The sequence below is a fragment of the Malaclemys terrapin genome, chromosome 14 (genome assembly GCF_027887155.1).
Source record: "Malaclemys terrapin pileata isolate rMalTer1 chromosome 14, rMalTer1.hap1, whole genome shotgun sequence".
NCBI classification, from domain to species: domain Eukaryota; kingdom Metazoa; phylum Chordata; order Testudines; family Emydidae; genus Malaclemys; species Malaclemys terrapin.
The window spans coordinates 41,751,571-41,773,108 of NC_071518.1; the positions used below are offsets into that span (position 1 = coordinate 41,751,571).

The 21,538-nt window shown below is 60.0% G+C and overlaps 1 protein-coding gene across 6 annotated transcripts in view; it reads left to right on the forward strand.

Moving 5' to 3' along the window:
* Nucleotides 1–21,538, forward strand: part of RIPOR1 (RHO family interacting cell polarization regulator 1) — a 114,973-nt gene that overhangs the window by 52,522 nt on the left and 40,913 nt on the right. Inside the window, exon 1 of one of the 6 annotated variants that reach the window (XM_054048589.1) lies at nt 4,680–4,760. The exons of 4 other annotated variants lie outside the window; for them this stretch is intronic. In XM_054048589.1, the coding sequence (XP_053904564.1) occupies nt 4,742–4,760 (19 nt within the window). In that variant the 5' untranslated portion in view covers nt 4,680–4,741. Of the gene's footprint in view, nt 1–4,679; nt 4,761–11,015; nt 11,038–21,538 lie in introns of those variants that run through there. One more of the 6 variants, XM_054048592.1, reaches the window with a different exon arrangement.

Genomic DNA, 21,538 nt, shown 5'->3' on the forward strand with positions numbered 1-21,538 from the left:
TTGGTCTATGTGTTAACTTAACATAGCCATGAATGTTCTTTAGGGAGCACTTACTCTGGTATTCAGCCATGAAGGCGGTGAGGTGTTGTACCTCATTTTCCCTTTGTGCACAGCAGTTCAAACTTGTAGTGGTTTTTCTGCTGTGTACTGTTTCAAGATTAGATACAGACACTAACTGTGAAATATCAGTATCACCAGGCCTTTTAACAGTGTGTGTTGTCATGTAATGAAACAGTATAACCATGAAGGCTTTTACAACAGAGAGTTCTTATGTATCACCCCCAACATGTTCGAGGGTTTTTCAAAAAAGTGCAGGTTGTACATTTTTACAGTTTTTGGTATCAGCAACAAGTTAGTTACAGTCATTAGCAAGAACATCAGTATTATCACAAATGTACATTTACAGTCATTTTTGCCATGCCAAGCCTTTGGTTTAGAGGAATCATTCTTTAGGTCAGCTTGTTCCTTATCCCTTTTGAATCTTTGTAGCTTTTTCTTGACCTCAGGGTCTTCCTTAACATAGGCTTTCAGTTTAACCACTTCCTTGGGGGTTTGGTATTTTAGGGTTAACCGGTGGCTTTTATTTACAAGGTTTAATCCTTCCCTTCCTCCCTGTCCAGTAGGGTCAAAATCTGAACTCTTTGGTGTAACAGAATCAATCCATTGGCTGGCTGGGTGTGTGCTCTCTGCTAACAGCTACAGGCAAGTCTTTCTCCCCCCAGTCTGTCAGGTAATTTGCATCAACACAGACACTAGCCTGCTTACCAGTTTTCAGGTCCTCAACCGTTACCAATTCGAAGGCTGGACTCTGTCTTAAAGAGATACCATCCATTTTCACTAGCATGTTAGACTCAAGGTTCTTTTATCCGTCCATTACCAACCTCTGCTTCCACGTGGAATCAGATGTCAAGTCCACTAAGAGACTCCAAGTCATATCCAAAATATCTGGAGATGAGAGTTTGCCTTCTCTCCCTGTTCAGTTATAAGGTTGTTCTGCTCAGAAAAACCAGTAACCCGATCTCTCCTCAGTACCTGAGTTGCAGACTGCTTACTTAAAGAATCAACACGGAGACATTCATTGTCTCCCCAACAAGCTGGTTAAGTGGGCTCAGTCACTGCCCCTCCCCTCAGGCCATGAGGAGCACCCCGAAAGACCCAGTTCACTTCTGCCCCCAGTTGGCTCCTCGAGGAAAGGTCCCATTTCAGTTGCACGGAGTCCGGCAGTTGCAGCCCAGGAACATTCCCTGGCGCTGGAGAGGATGTTCATGAAATGCAGACAAGGAAGCAGCTGCCCCCTTGCTGGCTCCCCTTGCAGACTTGCTGCGAGGGTGGAGATCATAGAATCATAGAATCATAGAATATCAGAGTTGGAAGGGACCTCAAGAGGTCATCTAGTCCAACCCCCTGCTCAAAGCAGGACCAATTCCCAGCTAAATCATCCCAGCCAGGGCTTTGTCAAGCCGGGCCTTAAAAACCTCCAAGGAAGGAGACTCCACCACCTCCCTAGGTAACGCATTCCAGTGTTTCACCACCCTCCTAGTGAAATAGTTTTTCCTGATATCCAACCTGGACCTCCCCCACTGCAACTTGAGACCATTGCTCCTTGTTCTGTCATCTGCCACCACTGAGAACAGCCGAGCTCCATCCTCTTTGGAACCCCCCTTCAGGTAGTTGAAGGCTGCTATCAAATCCCCCCTCATTCTTCTCTTCTGGAGACTAAACAATCCCAGTTCTCTCAGCCTCTCCTCATAAGTCATGTGCTCCAGACCCCTAATCATTTTTGTTGCCCTCCGCTGGACTCTTTCCAATTTTTCCACATCCTTCTTGTAGTGTGGGGACCAAAACTGGACACAGTATTCCAGATGAGGCCTCACCAATGTCGAATAAAGGGGAACGATCACGTTCCTCGATCTGCTGGCAATGCCCCTACTTATACAGCCCAAAATGCCGTTAGCCTTCTTGGCAACAAGAGCACACTGTTGACTCATATCCAGCTTCTCGTCCACTGTGACCCCTAGGTCCTTTTCAGCAGAACTGCTACCTAGCCATTCGGTCCCTAGTCTGTAGCAGTGCATGGGATTCTTCCGTCCTAAGTGCAGGACTCTGCACTTGTCCTTGTTGAACCTCATCAGGTTTTTTTCTGCCCAATCCTCTAATTTGTCTAGGTCCCTCTGTATCCGATCCCTACCCTCTAGTGTATCTACCACGCCTCCTAGTTTAGTGTCATCTGCAAACTTGCTGAGAGTGCAGTCCACACCATCCTCCAGATCATTAATAAAGATATTAAACAAAACCGGCCCCAGGACCGACCCTTGTTTCTACGCAGTCCAGATGCGGAGTGCCATCATTTTGTCACGTGTCCGGCCTGGGGGAGAGCTGGATGTGCCCTTCCCTTGTTTCTACGCAGTCCAGAGCCTGATGGCCCATGTGAGGAGAAAGTGTGTTCTGCGTGCGTTGCCTTAGCGATGTAGGGCAGGTCGCCTCGGAGACTGTCCGTTGACTGGAGAGTTAGTGATCCTGAGAGGTCAGATGGGAAGTTGAGTGAGCATTTGGCCGACTGTTGTTAGCACCTGTCTACCTCTGGGGCCTAAGGAGCAGGTGGGAGAAGGAACCTGTATAAAGATCCAGTGCCCTGCCCCTTTCAGTCAGCATGTGAGAGCGTCCAGTCCGCACCCCACCAGGCCACCTCAAGCACCCCAGGGAACGTTCGTCACTGATGTTGGGTTAAAGGGGCAGGGGCGCTGGATCTGTAACAAAGACCTCCCCTCTCCCACGTGGTTAGATACGGGGCACTGCATGGGGGGTCGTGCAGGCTGCTTCGTTAGCGGGTGAGGTGCTCGGTGCCGTTGTGACAAGCCCAGAGAAAGGCAAGAGACAGATTGGAGACCGTGAAAAACCAGCAGGGACAGAGGGAAAACTCTGTCCAGGCCCCTCTCCATTGTAAAGAGCGGGAGCAGGGCAGCAGCCCAGGCCTGGGTGGGGGGGCCCATGTTACCGTCTCTGGGTGCTGCGGGGACCAACACGGGAGAGGAGACTGTCTCTGACCTGGGTGCCCCCCAGCTAGGATCGATTATTTCCTGCGCCCACCTCATCTTCCCTGCACCTGCAAAGGGGGATTCTCCAAGGTAGCCCTGCAATGCTAGGTGCATTAACCCTTTGGGGACTGGTTTACCCATTAACCCCTTCCTGCCCCGTCCCTGTAGGCCCCTCTGGCTGCAGAGCAGAGGGAGGCTGTCTCTCATGATTGTGGAAGGCTGGCAAAGAAGCCTTCACCCCGCCTCCAGCTCTGTGCCGCTCACGTCAAACTCACACAGCGCTTACAGGGGCTGTGTCCCTTTGGCACAGCAGTGACGGAGCATCCAGGATCTCTCCTTTCCTTTGCCCTGGAGGCCTGTCTGGCCCCTCCTGGCTGGCTTCAGGACAGACGGTGCTGCCCTGTGCGCTCTCAGCCCCAGGGGTGTCTGTAATCCTGCTGGCTGAGGAGCCTGTGTCTATGGGCCTCATCCCCCAGGGTGCCAGGTGCTGGCCCATGGAGCAATGCCGGAGTTGACACAGCTGCATGCTGTGGGCCGGACCGCCCCTCACAGGGCTGGCCTGGCAGGAGGGTCTCGCCCTGCCCCACGGGGGAGCTAGAGCTCACTGCTGGGGTTGGCAGTGTTTCTCAGGTGACCCAGCCTGTGCAGCCCATTGTGTGTGGCACCCAGACATCCAGCCGCAAGCTGCAGCGAATGCCGTAGGATGGAGCACGGGCCCCAGGAGGCTGTCGGAGCCGGGCAGGGAGGTTCTGGCACAGGGGCCCGAAAGCGGGGCTTTCCCAGCTGCCATTGCACACGGCCCCATGGCACGTGCCAGCCCTGCCCACGTAGCTTATGCCATGGGCAGGGTGTTTGTGTCTGTTGATCGTTGCCGGAGCCTGGGAGTCACACACCTGAGCTCTCTGGCACTGGCTCCCCGTCTGACCTTGGACAAGTCCTTTGTGCCCATCCTTGCTTTCCAGGCCAATATAACCAGGCTTGTGCTCCACTCCCCCCCCCCCTCCCCCCCCCCCCCCCCCCCCCCGGCCAGGCTGTGAGGCTCAGCGATGGGGGAAGTGCTTTGAGATCCTTGGAGGGGAGGCGTTCACCAGAGATGGGCAGAGCCATGGTAGCTTTCACGGAGACTCCAGCCCTGGCTGCCACGGGAGGAATTCAGGGGCGCTGGGGAATGGGGAAGCGGCCTTCCCCTGAGGTAGCCCTGCACCAGGAGCTCGACTGGTTTCACTCTTGTTTCCCACTCATGCTTGGCGCCAAACGGTGGCGCCGTGCACAAGGGGAAGGGAAACCACACAGCACAGGGAGCCCGTGCCCAGGTGTGTGCTCTGCCCGGAGCCCCAGCATCCTGTGGGGGAAGTGGGGGGACAGGTTGAAGGGTGCACTCTGGAGGAGGCTGGAGCAAGCAGCGGAGGGCTGGGGGCACCATCGGTGCCTGTCTCAGCCCCCCGGCCATGGCGGCGGTGTGGTTGGTGCTGGCGGGGCGCTCCCCTCCCTTCGGAGGCGTGGGTTTGACTCACTGCTTTGGGAGCAGCAGGAACCATGCGGTGATGTCAGGCCTTGGGCAGGGGAAGCGTGGGAGGAGACTGGGCCCGGCTCAGCCGGCTGGGGAGTGCGGAGCAGAGCTGGCTGCTGCAGGCAGCCCCAGATGGCTTAACCTCCGGTGAGCGAGGGGACCGGCAGCCGCTGCTCCCTGGCACTGTTGCCCCAGAATGAACGGCAGATACAAAGGTACCATGGCCCACTTAGAGCCCCCTCTGCCCTGCGAACCCGCTGTGCCCGGCTTCCCTGCAGTGGGATGCCCACCCCGGCCCGGGTGGCTTCCTCCTCTCACTCTTTCTAGTGACCCAGTCTGGACACAGGAGCGAGCAAGGCAAGGGGGGAGTGTGCCTTGTGCTTGCTGACCTGCCCCCCTGCTCCTGTGCTATAGGTCTAGAGGGCGTGTGTGGGGCTTGAGGTTTCCCTGGAGATATGGACAAGCCAGAGAAGGACGATGGTCCTGTCTCTAGATTTAGAGAGCTGGGGTCTGCTCCTTCTCTGTGGCCTTGGCGAGTCGCTGCCTGGTCTGTGCCTCAGTTTCCCCTCTGTAACCTAGGTATAATCATACTTCACTTTGTGGGGGCAGAGAGGCCCCATCATTGTTTGTAAGGTGCTTAGAGCCTCACGGGACTGGGGCAGGATGGCTGGGCTGGGGTGCTGAGTGTGTGCTGGACAGCCAGGTGCTGGCTGCAGGAGGGGGCTGTGCGTGACACTGGAGTAATGCTGCATGGTCCCTACTGCAGTCGGGATACTGTGATGTAAGGGTCTGGACCGGCCCCCGGTACTGGGTCTGGGAGATGCACCAGCTCGCTGCCAGTGTGCCGGTCTCCCGCCAGCTGTGGGGTGTGGTGCCTGGCGGGCTGGGCTCCCGGCGGCTCTGTGGGGCGTAGCGCCCGGCGGGCTGGGCTCCCAGCCGCTCTGTGGCGTAGCGTTGTTTCTGTAACTGTAGTGTTGTGGTCTCTCACCTTGGTGAGTCGATACTGTGGTGGTCGCCCCTCCCCCGCCGTCACTTTGCCAAGTACACCACTCGTTCCGGATAGTGAGAGCCCCGAAATAGACAGGGGCGCAGGCTGGGAGCTGCGGTGGTGCCACGAGGTTGGCTGGCACTGCTGCTGGCTGGGGTAGGTCTCTCCCCACCGATAGCCCTTTGTACTCTGTCCCTCCGCTGGGCACCTCAGCAAGGAGACCCCCTTGCTCACTCGGCTGCTCAGCCCAGCTCCGTGGCCAAGGTACCGCACTGGGACCCCTGCACAGCCTGGAGAGGTGCACTGGGGGGCTGGGGGTCAGTGAGCTGGGCTGGCGAGCAGCAGGGCCCCTGGCTGGGGGTATAGAGAGCAGAAGCAGTGCTGAGTCTCAGCGTCATGGCACAGACAGCAAGTGGCAGCCCTCTGCCAGGTACCGGCCAGGTGAGGTGGGCTGAGACGGGGGACTGGCGAGGGGTGGGGGGGATGCTAAGGGCTCCATCAAGGAGGTGGCAATGCCTCTCCCACCCCACCCTGCCGGGGTAAGCTGTGGGGACAGAGAAGTTCTCTGAGCTCTCTCGGCTCAGGCTCTGGAAGGCTGGTCTGGGCACAGCACAGGACCGGGCCTCCCCTGTGCCGTGGCTGCCAGGCCCAGGGAGGGGCAGGGGCTGGGTTGCCCCCGTGGTGGTGATGGCGCTCGGGGCTGGTGCCCCGGGTGGGGTGGGGGTAGCGTCCCATGGGCCCTGCCCTCGCGCCGAGAGCAGGCTTAGCCGGAGCGTTTCCTATGGCAGGCTCTTCCGGATGGGCACCAAGGGCTCAGCAGTGCTCAGGAGGGGATGAGCCCGGCTGGATTCACGCCAGCTCTGCCTGCCTGCGGGGCTCAGACCCAGATCCCAGGGCTGCTCAGGGTCCTGGCAGTCCACTCTTAGAAAACATCTTCTCCCGGCAGCTGCAGGCATGGGAGATGCATGGGAGTGCGTATGTCTGTCTGCATGGGAGTGATGGGCACACGTGTCTGTCTGTCTGTCTCAATCGATGGGGAGGGCCTGGGGTGTCTGTCTCCATTGGCGGGGGTAGGGGGGCTGCGGGTGTCCGTCTGTCTCCACTGGGCATGTGGGGGGGTTGCTGTGCATGTCCCAGCAGACGGGAATCCCTGGCTTTTGGCAGTGCCCCACGGGCGAGGGAGGTTGGCTGAGCCAGGCTGGCTGCTGCAGGGCAGGGGTCAGTGGGCTGGGGTGGAGGTTAGAGGGCGGCATAGCCAGGCCCTAGAACCACCCCCAAGGGCCGGTGCACGGTCCCCAGTGTGTGTGTGCAGCTGGCACCGGGGGAAACCCACCCGCTGAGTGGATGCAAACACAGATGGCATCACCATGGCAACTGTGGGCATGGGCCAGTGCTGAGTAACAGAGACCGTTTCCTTGGCAATCTGGAAACCACCCCTCCCCCATGGCTTCCACCTTGTTTTTCCCCCCAGCTTCCCCCATGTGCAGCCGTGTGGGTTCTAGATCCCCTCCCCCACTGCTGCCACCTCGGCCCTCCCGATGTGCCAGGCTCTGGGCCCTCCTCCCTGGCTGCTGCTCGTGGCAGTCGGGGTCCCAGCACGGGGCGCCAGGCTAGTTTCAGAGCAGGGTGGTGCTGGGCCCGGTCTCTGTTGGTTAACTCAAGTGCCGGTGCCCAGCCGCTGCTGGGCTTGGAGAGCAGAGTGCCAGGAGCGGGAGGCTGCTGCCAGCCTGTGCGCACTGCTCTGGGCGTGGTCTCCAAGGCCCCCTTGGCTGTGTGTGGTGCAGTGCGTGGCCCAGCCCTTGGCCTGGCGTGCCCCTTTGCGCAGCTGTTTGGAGGGGTAAACAAGCACTTCCGCCAATTCTTCAGTTTCGGCGCTCCTTCCCCTTCCTGCCACCTCCCTGTCAGTGCCCTGAGTGACCGGCCACAAACCCACGCCGACAGGAGGGCGGGGACCTCCGGTACTGCCTGCTGTGCCCGCCTGCCCGCTCCTGTCAACCCCCCGTCCGAGCGGGTCGCAGCAGCGGGCGTCTTGCTTGGGTGCAGTCCCTTCCGGGCCCTCATCGCTGCCAGGGTAGTGAACTGTGAGCTCACGAGCGTGGGCCGCTGACGCCATGGCTGTGAGCTTGTGATCTCACGCCCAGAGCCAGCCGGGGTCGCAGGCGCCAGTGACTGCGAGTGTGTCTTCCCGACGCCTCTCATCCAGCGGGACTTTCAGTGGGGAAGGAGGGGATAGGGTGAAGTTTGGTTGTGGGGGAGGCAGAGGGTTCCTGCCAGACAGTGCTGTGGGGTGCTGCGTCTCAGGCTCCCCCAATGTCTGCACACACCTGAGCCGCTGGCTCTGGGTTCTTCGGGGGCCCTCTCCTTGCGGGAGACACTCCTGAGTACCCATGGCCCCAGCATCTCCCATCTCTGGGAGGGGGTGTCTGGGGCCTCTGAGATCCTTGATAATGGCCTGGATTTATTAGGCACTTGTGACTCTTCTTTGACTCAGCAGAACTTTCTCCTCTGCCCCCATCTTGTGCGTTGGGGAGGGGAAGTGTGGGGGTTGCTCCCCTCGAGGAAGCCAGGGTGGGATCTGTCGCTCCCCTGCCCTCTGTGACCAAGCAGTAGTTCCTGGATCCTGGTTGTCAGGACTGAAGGGGGGGCAGCTCTGCTCCCTGAGCGACTCCAGCAAACCATGTCGTGTGCTCTTGGCAGCCGGCCTCGCTGGAGACTCTGTCCCCAGGGCTGCGTCAGAGGCTGGCGTGGGGGCTTGAGGTGTGTATATTGCTTAGATCCTGGGCTGCGCTGACCTCCGTGAAGCTGCACAAACAAGGATGCGAAGGCTGAGATGGGCAAGAGGCTTAGGGCCCAGATTTAAGGACGCTTCCTCCAGCTCTTTCCCTTGGGAGGAGTGATGCAAGCAAAAGTGTCTTTAAACATGCCAAGGGGGGCATGGGGCAGTGAGCTCCCAGCGGGGGCTGCAAGGGCACTGCCCGCAGGACACACATCTGCCCCTGAGGTTCTGTGCCTTGTGCCCCTCTAGAATGGCTGAAACTAGCGAGATCAGAAAGGAGACGCCCCTTCCCCTGCCAGCTCTGTGCGTTTACTCTGCACAGGACAGTGTGGAGCCAGGCCAAGTGTGCAGCTGCACTTCCAGCCATGGGAACATGGTGCCATCTCACTTGTGCGTCACTGTGCAGGGGAGCTCCCGTCACACTCAGCCAGAGGGTGGGCAGCAGCAGCAAAGCAGAAACGGAAGAGTCAGGCGGCATGTGTGCAGAGGGGAAGTTGGGGGGGGGAGGGGGACGACTGATCTGAGGCTCTCCCTCTGCCCCCCCGTAACCCATCAGAACATCTTCATGGGAGCGGAAAAATCCTTCATGTCAAGAAGGGATTTCAAACTTCAGGCCCTTTCCCGGCGCTGTTGATAAATCCGACTGCAGCCGCCCTGGGTTAGTGCCTGGGAGTCGGAAACAGAAACCAGCTGAGACTGACCCAGCTGGTTTTGCTACCCGCCCTGAGACCTGGAAAGTACATTGGATTCAGCATTCTTCCTGCCCCAGTCATCTCCATGACGCACCAGGCATCAGCATGGCGTCTCCTCTTGACACTGTAGGGGGGCAAAACTGGCTGTTAACCACGCCTCCATGCGGGGGGAGAGCTCATGGAGCTCTGGGAGGTTGTAAACGAGGAGCATTTGCTCCAGGCAGGTCACTGGAAGAAATAATTGGGGAATTGTTCAGTTCCTCCTCTTGGGGCCGTGCAAACAGCTGGTAACATCTGCCACCTCTGCCCTATTGGCTCCCGATCTGGGGAGCGTTGTCTGGCATTGAGTGGGGACTGACATGGGACTCCTGGGTTCGGTTCCTCACACCCTGCCCTTGGGGGAGTCCCACGCAATTTGTCAGAAGTGGTCACTGATTCTGATGCCCCCATGAGAGCGCCTGGCTCAGTGCAGCTGCTGCTAAGCCGTGCTGAGCTCTCGCAGCTCCCACGATTTAGGCTGAAGACGTCTCGCGGTGGGCTCCCAAATCGGTGGCCTCTTCAGAAAAGCTGTGCCTCGGTTTCCCTATCTAGGCCATGGGCTCACCGCCAGCATGTGCCTGTGAGGTGCGTTGCAGGCTAACCAGGGCTTGGCAGGCGTTCGAGAAAGGGCAAGGGTTTGTTGGCACTGACGATGGTGGGTATGGCTTAGGCTGCAGTTTGATGGGCACACCCCAGCTTATCTGCAGCGCCATAGGGTGTTGGGCAGACCCAGAAGTCCGGCTTGGACACCAGAGGGTCTGATCATTTGAAACCGGAGGCTCAGTAAAAACAGCCCCCACTGGGTTCCAGCCGCTGATCTCCAGGCACTCAACAATGGAGGGTGGGACCATTATCCCCATTTCACAGATGGGGAAACTGAGGCACTGAGCAGGGAAGTGACTCGGCCAGCAGTCCATTGCAGAGCAGGAGCTAGAGCCCAGGTCTCCTGAGTCCAGTTCAGTGCTGTGGCCGCTAGGCAACACTGCCACCCCCACCTCCCCAGTAACTAACTGCAGCCCCCAGGAGGGACACTTACCCCCGAGTGTGAAGCTTTTTGAAGCACTGGGACCCCAGGGCGAGGGGCCAGGCCAGCCTGTGCTGTGCGTCCTGGTTACCACCTTCCTGTCGCTGCTCTGCTCTTATGACAGAGACACGGGTGCCCACCCTGTGCCCCGGGTGCCATATAAGGCTTTAGCTGTCACTGCCACGTCTGGGTGTAGAACTGAAGTGCTCTGGAGTGCTGGCACCTCCCTGCCCGTGGTCCCCGGGCTTCTCTGCTTCCCTCGGTGCCAGTGGGCTTGGGGAGCAGCGCGAACACGGCTTGCGACTGGGCACCATCACCTCCGCTGCAGCGTCTGGGCATGGCGGCAATGGATGCCCAGAGCAGGCACACAGGGAGGGCAGCCACCGGCGGGAGTGCGATCAGGGCGCTGGGGCTTGGGGAAGGTGGTGTCTGAAGAGTTCTGTGCTGGGCATATGCAGGGCAGAGAGGAGCTCTGGGCTTGTGCCCCGAGTCACGGGTGCCGGGGTCTGTTCTCTGAATGCTAGGGGGAGAGCTGGTGACTGGGTGCCAGTGGTGCCCTCTCTCCTGTGTGTGCATCTGTGCCTGGGGCAGGGCAGGGGTGTCTGACTGCCGGCCCCCTCCTGCCCCTGGGAAGAGCTGAGTGAGGCGGGCGGGGGGAGGGCTGCCAGTCCGCCCCTCCCCCGGCAGTACCAGTCACTGACACTCTCTGCAATGTCAGGAATGTGCGAACACTGGGGCTGTCCCACCTACCTGAGGAGACCAGCCCTTGGTGAGCCGAGGGCCAGGGAGATCCCCTGGCTGGGTGCACTTGTGTATGCCTCTCAGGGCACATGGCCTGCCTCCCCTCTGTATTTTAGCCCCAGCATGGCTCGCTCTGAGGGGCTCCCCACGGGGATTGCCTGACCTCGGGGCGCAGTCCCTGCGGGGGTGCACTGGCTGCGTGACCGGCCTGGGCGCTGCGCTGCATGGGAAGGTAGGAGCATGGGCTGGGAGACCCTGTGAATGTGCCCCCTCTGTGCCCCCTCCATGCCCCCATTTCCAGTGATGCCAGGGCCCCTGTCCATGCAGTCCCACATCAGCCCTGCATGTGTCCGTGTAACTCCCAGCAACCCCTTGGCCTCCCTGGGAAGTGCGACTACCCACCCCTCGGGGCTCTAAGCCCTTCTCCCCGATAGGGGAACAGGGTCTGACTTGGAGGCTGAGCCGCCAGGCAGCTGAGGACGCTCTCGGCTCGGAGCGTGGTGGGGCACTCGGTGCCTGGTATTCTTGGGGGTGTGCCAGCCCCAGAGGGTGCGGTGGGAGTGGGCGGCTGAGAGAGGGAGCCGTGTCGGAGCTGGCGGGAGGTGAAGAATCCTGTCTGGGCCGCAGCCCTCCCTGTGAGACCTGGCCCCACGCGTGCACCAAGCGAGGCAGAGTGTGTCTGCCATGGGGAGGAGGCGTGGACAGCAGGGTCAGAGTTCCAGGTGCTTTGAGCTGTACCCGTTTGTCCCGCTGACTGGTGGCAAATGGGGACAGGCTGACACCCATTGGGTCCTGGCGGCCTGCTGGCTTGGCTGGCTGCTGGGTTCTCCCGCGCCATGTGGGCCCTCTCTTGACTCAGGCTTTGGCTGCAGTCTGCACCTGCTCGTGGCTTGGATCGCTGCCTCCTTGGCAGAGCCGGGCAGGAGCCCCGTGCTGGCTGGCTGTGAGCTGTGCCCATGGCAAGGGGCAGCCGGGGGAGAGTGGAGCCGACTGGCTCCGCGCTGTCTCAGTGCTGGGTCCCTCCTGCGCTGGCTCAGGGGCGGATGGGAGGGTGAGCAGTGTTGGTATTGAGGTGCTTTGAGCTAAGCTTTGGCCTCGATACCTTCCAGAAACATGCCTGGCCCATGCTTCGCTCGGTGCCAAGTGCTCCAGGGACGGCCCCAGCCCCAGCCAGACCTAGCGCAGCCAGCAATCCGTTCTTGGGCCCGGTGCACACGGCACCCTGCTGCAGCCAGGGTGTGCATACGGCACGTCACTTGGGCTGCCCAGCCTGGAGCCCGGCTTTGGCAAGTCGGGGCCAGGCCCAGGTCTAGATGGAGGGGTTGGGGGAAGGTGGGAGTAGGTGAGATCGCCCAGCTGGGGGGTTATTCCCAGCCCCACCGAGCTGGCATCAGCTCAGTTGGATAACCGTTGGGCGTGAGAGGTATGTCCGGGGCAGCTGGAGTGAAAGCACGTGGCCCAGCAAGCAGGGCCTAGGCAGGGCCAGGGGATGGAGCAGGGTGGAGGTGCAGTGTGTGTGAGGCAGAGCTGAGAGGAGAGGCTCAGCAGGGGTTACATGATGGGGATTTACTGGTTTCATTGTGAGCGCCTAGCTGCCCCAGCCCCCCCCTCTGTGCTCGGCGCTGGACAGACCTGGAGCAGAGGCAGCCACTGCCCCAAAGTCTCAGTGGAGGGGAAGGGGCAGTAAGTGGTACAGCAGGCGTCTGGGGGCAGAGGAGAATGGAGCCCACCGATTGCTGTCCCATCTGGAGTGACTTTTGTGGGCATCCTAGCGACATTGCCCAGGCAGCTGGCAGAGGGGGCCCAAGCTCGGGGTGCCCTGGCTGAGCTGGGGGTGCATGCTGGAGTCTGGGAGTGGGCGAGAGAAGGGGAGGGGACCCCCCTCTCCTGGTGCTGGAGGTCCGGGCTGATACGAGAGTGGCAGGATCTGCCACGTGAAGGGGCTGCGCGGGAGCGGCAGCAGCAGGGCAGAGCCCTGGGCATGTGCCAGCAGCGGGCATCCGGCTGGGGCTCACGCCTTCCTTCCCGCTCCCGCCCTGGCCTGGGGAAGGAGCGCCCGGTGGGAAGGGCTGCTGGCTCCTCGGGCAGCCCAGAGCCCCTTGCTGCAGGGCTGGCATGTGGCTGCCCCGCTGGGCAGGCAGAACTGAAATGGCTCTGTCCACTGGCTCCAGGTGCCAGACGGAGCCGCCTGAGGTAGAGTGGCTGCAGGGGGGGCATTGCTCTGGGCACATGGAGAAGGGGTGGGCAGAAGAGAGGGGACTGGCTGTGCCCCCTTGTGCTCTGCAGGAGCGGGTGGCGGATTCATGCCACCCCAGGCCAGAGTTGTGCAGCTGGCTGTGCTGTGGGCAGGTTCGGGCTGTGGGCGCGATGGGCTGCCGGCAGCCCTGTCGGTGGGAGCCATGCTGCTGTCGTGGCCCCTTGTAGAGGAGGTGGAGCCAGACCCACCCCATGCCCAGACCTGTAAATAACAGCGGGCGGCAGCAGCCCAGAGCCAGCAGCCTGGCTCGCTCTGCCCTGAGCCGATTAAACGGCCCCCAGAGGGTAATCTGGGGCCCTGCAGGTGAGCCGGCCTGCTTGGGATTACAGCTCCTCCTTAATGAGCTTAATTGGGCCAGCGTTGCCCTAGAGACCGGAGGGGGTTGGCGCTGCGCTGGAGAATGGGCCAGGCAGCTCGGCTGTGTTAGTAGCCTGCCCAGGCTGGGCGTCGGGGACCCGTCCTGCCCGGCTCTGCTCACTGGGCCTTGCTCTCGCCGTGGGAGCACTGGCAGTTAACCCTTCAGCGCTGCGTGGCAATGCTCCCCCGATGGCAGGGCAGCCAGGGTCACTAAGGACCGGGCCGGGGCCCGCCAGACTAGCCCAGAGCCAGCAGCTGAACAGGTGTGTGCTGGGGCGGGGCTGGTTCTGTGTGAGCAGCTGGGGGGGTACAGGGTGCTGCAGCCAGAGGTCTCTGGAGGGCGGGCTGGGGCCCTGCTGGAGTGGGGTGCCCAGCGCAGCACAGTGGTGCTGGCATCCCAGGGCAGGGATGGGGCTGGGGCTGGGGCTGCATCCAGCGTCCTGCGGACGCTCTGAGCTCCCTGTTCAGGCAGCCCCGTTGGGATGTGTCTGTCAGAGAGGGTGAGCCCAGGGAGAGCACCTCACTGGTGGCAGTGTGCCAGGTGTGCTGAGGACCCGTCCCCGTGCCAGGCAGGCCCCAGTGGCTGGCCCCATCAGTGGCTGGAGGGTTGGCACTACCATATCGCAGTCTGGGTCCCTTCCCCCTGCGCGGGGGGCAGTGTCGTGGGTAGCTGACCCCCCCATGGCTTCCTGCCAGTTGGCACTGTGCCCATGCCCCCAGTTGCTTGGCTGCCCCCCGGGCGAGAGGACTAAAAAAAGGAGGAAATGCTGCATAAGCCAATTAGGGAGCCGAGGAGTCCTGCGCTGGGCCCCGAGCGCCGCCCCCTCAGCGCGTTATCCCTGCCCCATCTGTTCAGCCCCTCTGCTGCTGGAGCCTTGGCCTCCCCTGCATGGCTGTGTGAGCAGGCGGGTGCCCGGGAGAGGGAGCTGTGCCCCTCCTGGAGGAGATCTGGCAGCCTTCCCCTCCAGGCTGCGGCTGCTTGGGCTCCTCTGGCCCTTTGCATGGCCATTCGGGATCGGGTTGGACACCCACCTGCATGGAGTCGTTTGGGGGTGAAAGGGGCCGTTGGTGCCAGCAGCTTCTAGAGCAAACAGGAATCTCATGGCAAGGCCCAGCTCTGCCAGGCTCTGGCCACAGCCACGCTGCCCTTCGGGACTTGTCTTCCTCCTTGCGGCTCCCTCTGGGGCTCCTTGCTTTGCCATCTGGTGAGGTAAGTGTGAGCTGCCATCCCCTGCGCCTCCACCCACGGCCTTGGGGGAGCTGGGCTGCCCCAGCAGACACTGCGACCTGGGCACTGCCATGCCATGGGGTGAGCGGTCACCCTGGGGCCTTGTTCTGTAGCGGGAGTGAGTGTCCCCTCTCCTGGGCACTGACACGGCGCTGCCGCCAAACCCCAGGGCAGCCCAGGGGCTCCTGCTGGAGGCAGCAGGGCTGCGCGTGGGACCCTGCTGAAGGGTGGCTGGTGAGCCAGCCCCCGGGAACGTGGGCCTGTGAGATGCGAGCTCCTGCTCGGACTCGCTAAGGCGACTCTGAGCTGCGGTACCAGATGGGAGGCTCTCGCAGTCACTCCTCAGCAGGGCAGCGGCTGCCACTGGGGGTCCTGGCTCCGGTTCGGTTCAGTATCTTCACAGATGATTTGGATTCGGGCATCAAAAGCGCACTCGTATCTCCTGCGGGCCGTACCACGCCGGGGGGGGGGGTGCACTTTAGAGGGCAGGATTAAATTCCGAATGAGCTGGACAAACTGGAGAAATGGTCTGACATCAACAGGACAAAAGTCACTAAAGACAAACGCAAAGTGCTCCAGTGAGGAAGGCCCAATCAGTGGCACACATACCGAGTGGGAAATGGCTGCCTAGGGAGGAGCACTGCAGAAAGGGATCTGGGGTTACGGTGGTTCACAAACTGAATACAAGTCAGCAACCAAATGTCATTCTGGGATCGATCCCCATCCGCAACTGCTGTTAGCCGATATCGCGAGTGGCCGGTGACGGGACACTAGATGGGGAGGGCTCCGAGTTACTACAGGGAATTCTTTCCCAGGCGTCTGCCTCACGGGTCTCACCCACATGTGCAGCGTCTAACTGATTGCTGTATTTTGGGGAGGGAAGGAATTTCCCCCGGATCAGATTGGCAGAGACCCTGGGGTTTTCTTCCCCTTCCTCTGTAGCCTGGGGCCTGGGTCACTCGCTGGGTTGAACTAGAGCAGTAATTTTCTCCTTTTTTCATTTGCGAACCCCTACAAACTGTTGAATCTCCATTCAGTGCAGACCCCTTTGTGAAAAAGCCACCCCCCAAGCGATGTAAGTTACACCTGCCCAAGCGCCAGTGTGCCGCAGCGCTGTATCAGGGTGAGAAGCGCTACCGCTTCGCGGGAGGTGGAGGTCTCCTGCCATCATAGCAGCTGTAATGATTCTAGTGTGGACTAGCCCTAGGAGTGCTGTACAGCAAGGCACGAGGAGTAATTCTTCTGCTTCGAGTGATTGTTCCTGTCTATTCCAAGCAGGTGCGTGCACATGGCGCGCACACCAGCCGGAAGATTCTCCCCTAGCAGCGCCTGTAGGGTCGGCCTTGGGGCGCCCTATATAGGGGCCTGCTGACCCTCCACCCCCTCAGTTCCGTCTGACCGCCGGTGACGGCTGGCTGGAACTTTGCTCGCTCTTGCAGCAAGCATAGCAGTGTCCCGTTTCAGTGTATATAATAGTTTCCTCTCCTAGTTTAGAGTTAGTGTTAGTCGTAGATAGTTAATAGTCGTTGGGGGGTTTCCCCCAATCTACTCGTCACCCCGCTGGGGCATGCCCAGGTCCCCAGGGTTTAAACTCTGCAAGGACTGCGGGAAGTTTATGCCAAAGAGTGACCCGCACTCTTCCTGCCTAAGGTGCCTTGGAGAGAGCCACCAGAGAGACCGGTGCAGTATCTGCAGGGGATTCTGTCCCAGGACTCTTAAGGACAGAGAGCAGAGACTCAAAGTGCTCCTGATGGAGGCGGCCTTATGGCCACACTTGGACCCCGAGTTGCCCAACCTGGTGCCCAGCACTTCATCCTCGGTGCGCAGCGCCCCGGCACCGCTAACAAGACAGGAGGCCCAGTCCAAAACCTCTAAGTCCCAGCACCGGAGAGTCAGGACATAGAAAATCGGCCTCCGTGAGGCACCGATCACCATCTCCGGTGCCCGCTAAAAAGAAGAGGCCGGTGAGGGGCCGATCACCCCACCAGGACCTTAAAAGGCCGGCGGCGTCCACAAGTGCAGGGGGACAAGCTGTGCCACAAACTCATCCTCCCATCGCAGTACCGTGTGTGCTGCAGGCCCCTGCTGAGACTGAGGGTACAGAGGAAGGCCCTTTGCAGGTGATCTCCTCCTCTTCCTCTCCGGATGAGGTGGTCGCGGGAACTTCACCAGCACTAGAGGACAACCAGGTGCTTCAGCAGCTACTTAACCGTGCAGCCCAGAGCCTGGCGATCCAAGCGGAGGAGATTGAGGTGGATGTGGATCCGATAGTGGACATCCTGGCCCCCTTGGGCCCATCCAGGGTAGCCCTACCATTGATCAAAATGATAGCCGATACGTCCCGCACTCTGTGGCAGACGCCAGCTTCGTTGGCCCCTACGGCCAAAAAGACCGAGAGGCACTACTTCGTGCCCTCCAAAGGCCACGAGCACCTGTATGCCCACCCTCCCCCGGACTCTCTGGTCGTGGATGCGACCAACCAAAGGGAGCGTCAAGGCTTCCAAGGGTCTACACCGAAGAACAGGGAGGCCAAACAGTTGGACCTGTTTGGCAGAAGGTGTACTCAACAGGGGGACTGCAATTACGTATAGCCAACCAACAGGCTATAGTGAGCCGGTATGGACACAGCACATGCTCAGCATTGTCCAAGTTCGCTGAACTCCTTCCCCAGGAATCGTGAGCAGAGCTCTCAGCCCTGGTTGAGGAAGGGAAGTTAATTTCCCGGGCATCCCTCCTGGCAGCCCTGGATGCGGCGGATGCAGCCTCCCGCACACTGGCGACTGGGCTGGTTATGAGGCGGGGAGCCTGGCTTCAGGTCTCAGGCCTTCCACATGAGGTCCAGAAGACCATCCAGGACCTCCCCTTCGAAGGGCCCGTGCTCTTCTCCGAAAAGACGGACAAGAGGCTACATAGCCTAAAGGACTCAAGGGCTACCCTTCGCTCGCTGGGCTTGCACACCCCAGTCACCCAACGTAGGCAGTTCAGGCCGCAACCGGCCCCACGACCTTACCAGCCTCGGCACCGCACCGACGCCTTGCAAGGCGAGGCAGGAACGGCAGAAGGAGGCAACAACAGCCCTCCGGCCAGTCGTCTGGCCAGCCAAGGCCCCCATCGGGGCCTAGACCCCCAGTTTGAGGGTACGGTCGGGGACGACCTACCAGTCAGGACTCGGGATCCTACCAACCCTCCCTTTTTGTCACATCTGTCCCCATTCTATTGTGCCTGGTTGTGACGAGCAGGGAGCGGGGCAGGGAGTGGGGCAGATTGGGGGTGTGACAGAGCAGGGAGTGGGGCAGATTTGACCTGGGACTGTTGCAGGGGGGTTGCATTGGGGATGGGGGACTTCCCTTGAAGGAAGCTACCTGAGCTGTAACCTGAGCCAGGAGGGGGGTTGGGAGAAATAACACCTTCTGCCCGGGAGACTGAACAAAGGAGAGGAGGAGCAGAGGGGAGGGGGGAGAAAGCAGCTGGAGGAGTTTTGGGTTTAGTTTCAGTTTGGGCTGGGTGGTGCAACGCAGGGAACCCCAAGCTGGGGTCTAAGCTCCCTAAACCCCCCAGAAGGACTTGATTGAGGGGTTCTGATTGTACCTACACGCTCTGCTTGGGACTGTGTTCCTGTCATCTAATAAACCTTCTGTTTTACTGGCTGGCTGAGAGTCACGGTGAATCCCAGGAAGAGGGGTGCAGGGCCTTGACTCCCCCACACTCTGTCACACTGGTCCCGAATCACATCGGACAGTTGGGTGCTTTGCATGGTAGAGAGGGGATATTCTATCCAGTTCTCCTCCCTCCCGCCCCACCAGCCCCCCTCCCTGTCCCTCTTCAGGGACCCCTCTCATGGGCAACTTCTATTTCAGGAAGTGCAGTCCCTCCTCGTAGCAGGGGCAGTGGAGGAAGTTCCTCAGGGGCAGGGGCTTCTACTCCTGGTATTTCCTAATACTGAAGGTGAAAGGGGGCCTCAGACCTATTCTGGACTTGCGGCATCTGAAAGAAGCTCAGGTTCCGCATGGTCTCCCTGTCCTCCATCATTCCCTCCATGGATCCAGGGGACTTGACTTGAAGGACGCGTATTTTCATATTGCAATAATCCCCCAACACAGGTGTTACCTCAGATTCATTGTGGGCAGTTGTCGCGGAGTATTGGGGGACTCAGGGCCCTGCACCCCCGGCTTCCTGCGATTCACCATGACTCTCAGCCAGCCAGTAAAGCAGAAGGTTTATTTGGATGACAGGAATACAGTCCAAGATAGGTCTTGCAGGCACAGACAACAGGGCCCCCCTCAGTTAGGTCCAGCTTGGGGTCCCAGGGCATCCCAGCCCACCCCCCTTTGGGGGGTCAGAGCCATCTCTGCCTCCCAGCCATCTCTCCAGCCTGCTTCCAGCACTCTCCCTTCAGCGACCCCTCCCACAGCCTTTGTTCAGTTTCCCGGCCCCGGAGTCACCTGGCCTCCAACCCCTTCCTGGGTTCTCATGTTACAAGCTCAGGTATGTTCCCTCGGGCAGACTCCCATCCCCCGATGCAGACCATCCTAGTCACACTCCCCTGTCAGCATTCACACACCCCAGCAAGAACAGTCCCAGTTCGTCACAGCAACGCCCATCTTCAGTTCACGGTTCTGCCTTTCGGCCTGTCAGCAGCCCCGAGGGCCTTCACAAAGTGCAGGACAGCCGTGATAACCTTCCTGCGCAAGCGGGGGATTCAGGTGTTCCCCTACCTGGACGATTGGCTCATCAAGGGCCATGCCAAGGCACAGGTGGAGGCTCAGGTGATCTTCATCAGACTGACCTTCCTCAAGTTCGGCCTCCTGCTGAACGAGGCCAAGTCCACCCTATCCCCCACCCAGAGGTTAGAATTTATAGGGGCAATTCTGGACTTGACACACGCCAGAGCGTATCTGCCGGAGTCCAGGTTCCGGTCCAGGTCCGAAATCATTCTCGGTCTCCAATGCTTCCCGACCACCACAGCAAGAAACTTCCTCAAGTTAATGGGTCATATGGCTACGTGCACATATGTGGTAAGCCACTCCAGGTTCCGGCTGCGCCCTCTCCAGGCTTGGTTAGCGACCATGTGCCGGCCAGGGACGCCCTAGTTTCTGTGGTGACGCTTCCCCGAACGGTGCTGGATTCCCTCCAGTGGTGGCTTGACCCGCAGGAGGTCTGCGCGGGAGAACCCTTCGCCAGCCCCCAGCCCTCCCTATCCTTGGTAACAGACGCATCGGATCTGGGGTTGGGGGCGCATCTGGGGAACCTCAGGACCCAAGGCCTTTGGTCACCAGAGGACCTTTCCTTACACATCAACGTCAGGGAGCTAAGGGTGGTGCGTCTAGCATGTCTGACCTTCAAATCTCACCTGGCGGGCAGGTGCATTTCAGTCCTCACGGACAATACATCGGCGATGTTCTATATCAACAAATGGGGGGTGGTGGTGCACGCTCCTCTCCTCTGTGCCAGGAAGCCCTCGCGTTATGGGATTTCTGCGTACAGAACGCAATTTACCTGTTGGCTTCCTACCTCCCGGGGGAGCAGAACGGTCCTGCGGACTCCCTTAGCCGCTCGTTCCATGGTCACGAGTGGTCCCTTCGCCAGGATGTAGCACGCTCAATCTTCCGTCTCTGGGGCTATCCCCAGATAGACCTGTTTGCCTCGAGAGAAAACAAGAAGTGTCAACGTTTCTGCTCTCTTGTGGGGAGCAGTCCAGGGTCTCTGACGGATGCCTTCCTCCTCTCGTGGGAAGGTGGCCTGCTTTACGCTTTCCCCCCGATTCCCATGATTCACTGGGTACTCCTCAAGATCCGCAGGGATCATGCTCGTGTCATCCTGATAGCGCCGGCGTGGCCGCGCCAACACTGGTATACATCACTGCTGCACATGTCCACACGGGCGCCCCTCTTGCTATCCCTGCTCCCAGACTTGATCATGCAGGATCAGGGCCATCTCTGCCACCTGAACCTGGAGTCGCTCCACCTCCCAGCCTGGATGCTCCATGGCTAAACCCTGTGGAGATGCAACGCTCTCAGCAGGTCAGGCAAGTCCTTCTCGGTAGCAGAAAACCCTCCACCAGGGCCACATACATACGCTTCTCCATCTGGGCCAAACAGCAGGGTCAGGCTCCATTGCTCGCCCCGATCCCTCTCATTCTGGACTACTTGCTTCATTTGAGACAGCTAGGACTTTCCCTCTCTTCAGTTTGGGTCCACTTGGCGGCCATCTCAGCATTCCATCCAGGAGCAGAAGGTGGTTCAGCTTTTGCGAACCCATTGGTTTGTCGCTTCCTCAAGGGCCTGGACAGATTGTTCCCGCATACTCGACAACGAGCCCCGGCTTGGGACCTCAATTTGGTCCTTTCCGCCCTCACAGGGCCCCTCTTCGAGCCCCTGGCTACATACTCTCTGTTATCTCTCTCATATAAGGCTGCATTCCTAGTGGCTATCATCTCAGCCAGGAGGGTGTCGGAACTCAGAGCACTGAGGTCGGAGCCTCCGTACACTGTCTTCCACAAAGACAAAGTCCAACTCAGGCCACACCCGGCGTTCCTTCCGAAGGTGGTCTCCCAATTCCACATGGGGCAAGACATTTTTCTCCCTGTGTTCTACCCTAAGCCACACTCCTCCGGCACGGAGCGTAGGCTGCATTCCCTGGACGTCCACAGGGCCCTGGCATTCTATATTGAAAGAACCAAACCGTTCAGGAAATCAACCCAGCTCTTTGTTGCCGTGGCCGACAGGATGAAGGGACTCCCTGTCTCATCACAGCGGATCTCCTCATGGATCACAGCCTGCATCCGAGAATGCTACGGTCGGGCTAAGGTGCCTGCCCCGCCAACCACGGCCCACTCCACAAGGGCACAGGCCTCCTCCGCGGTGTTCCTAGCTCAGGTCCCGACACAGGAAA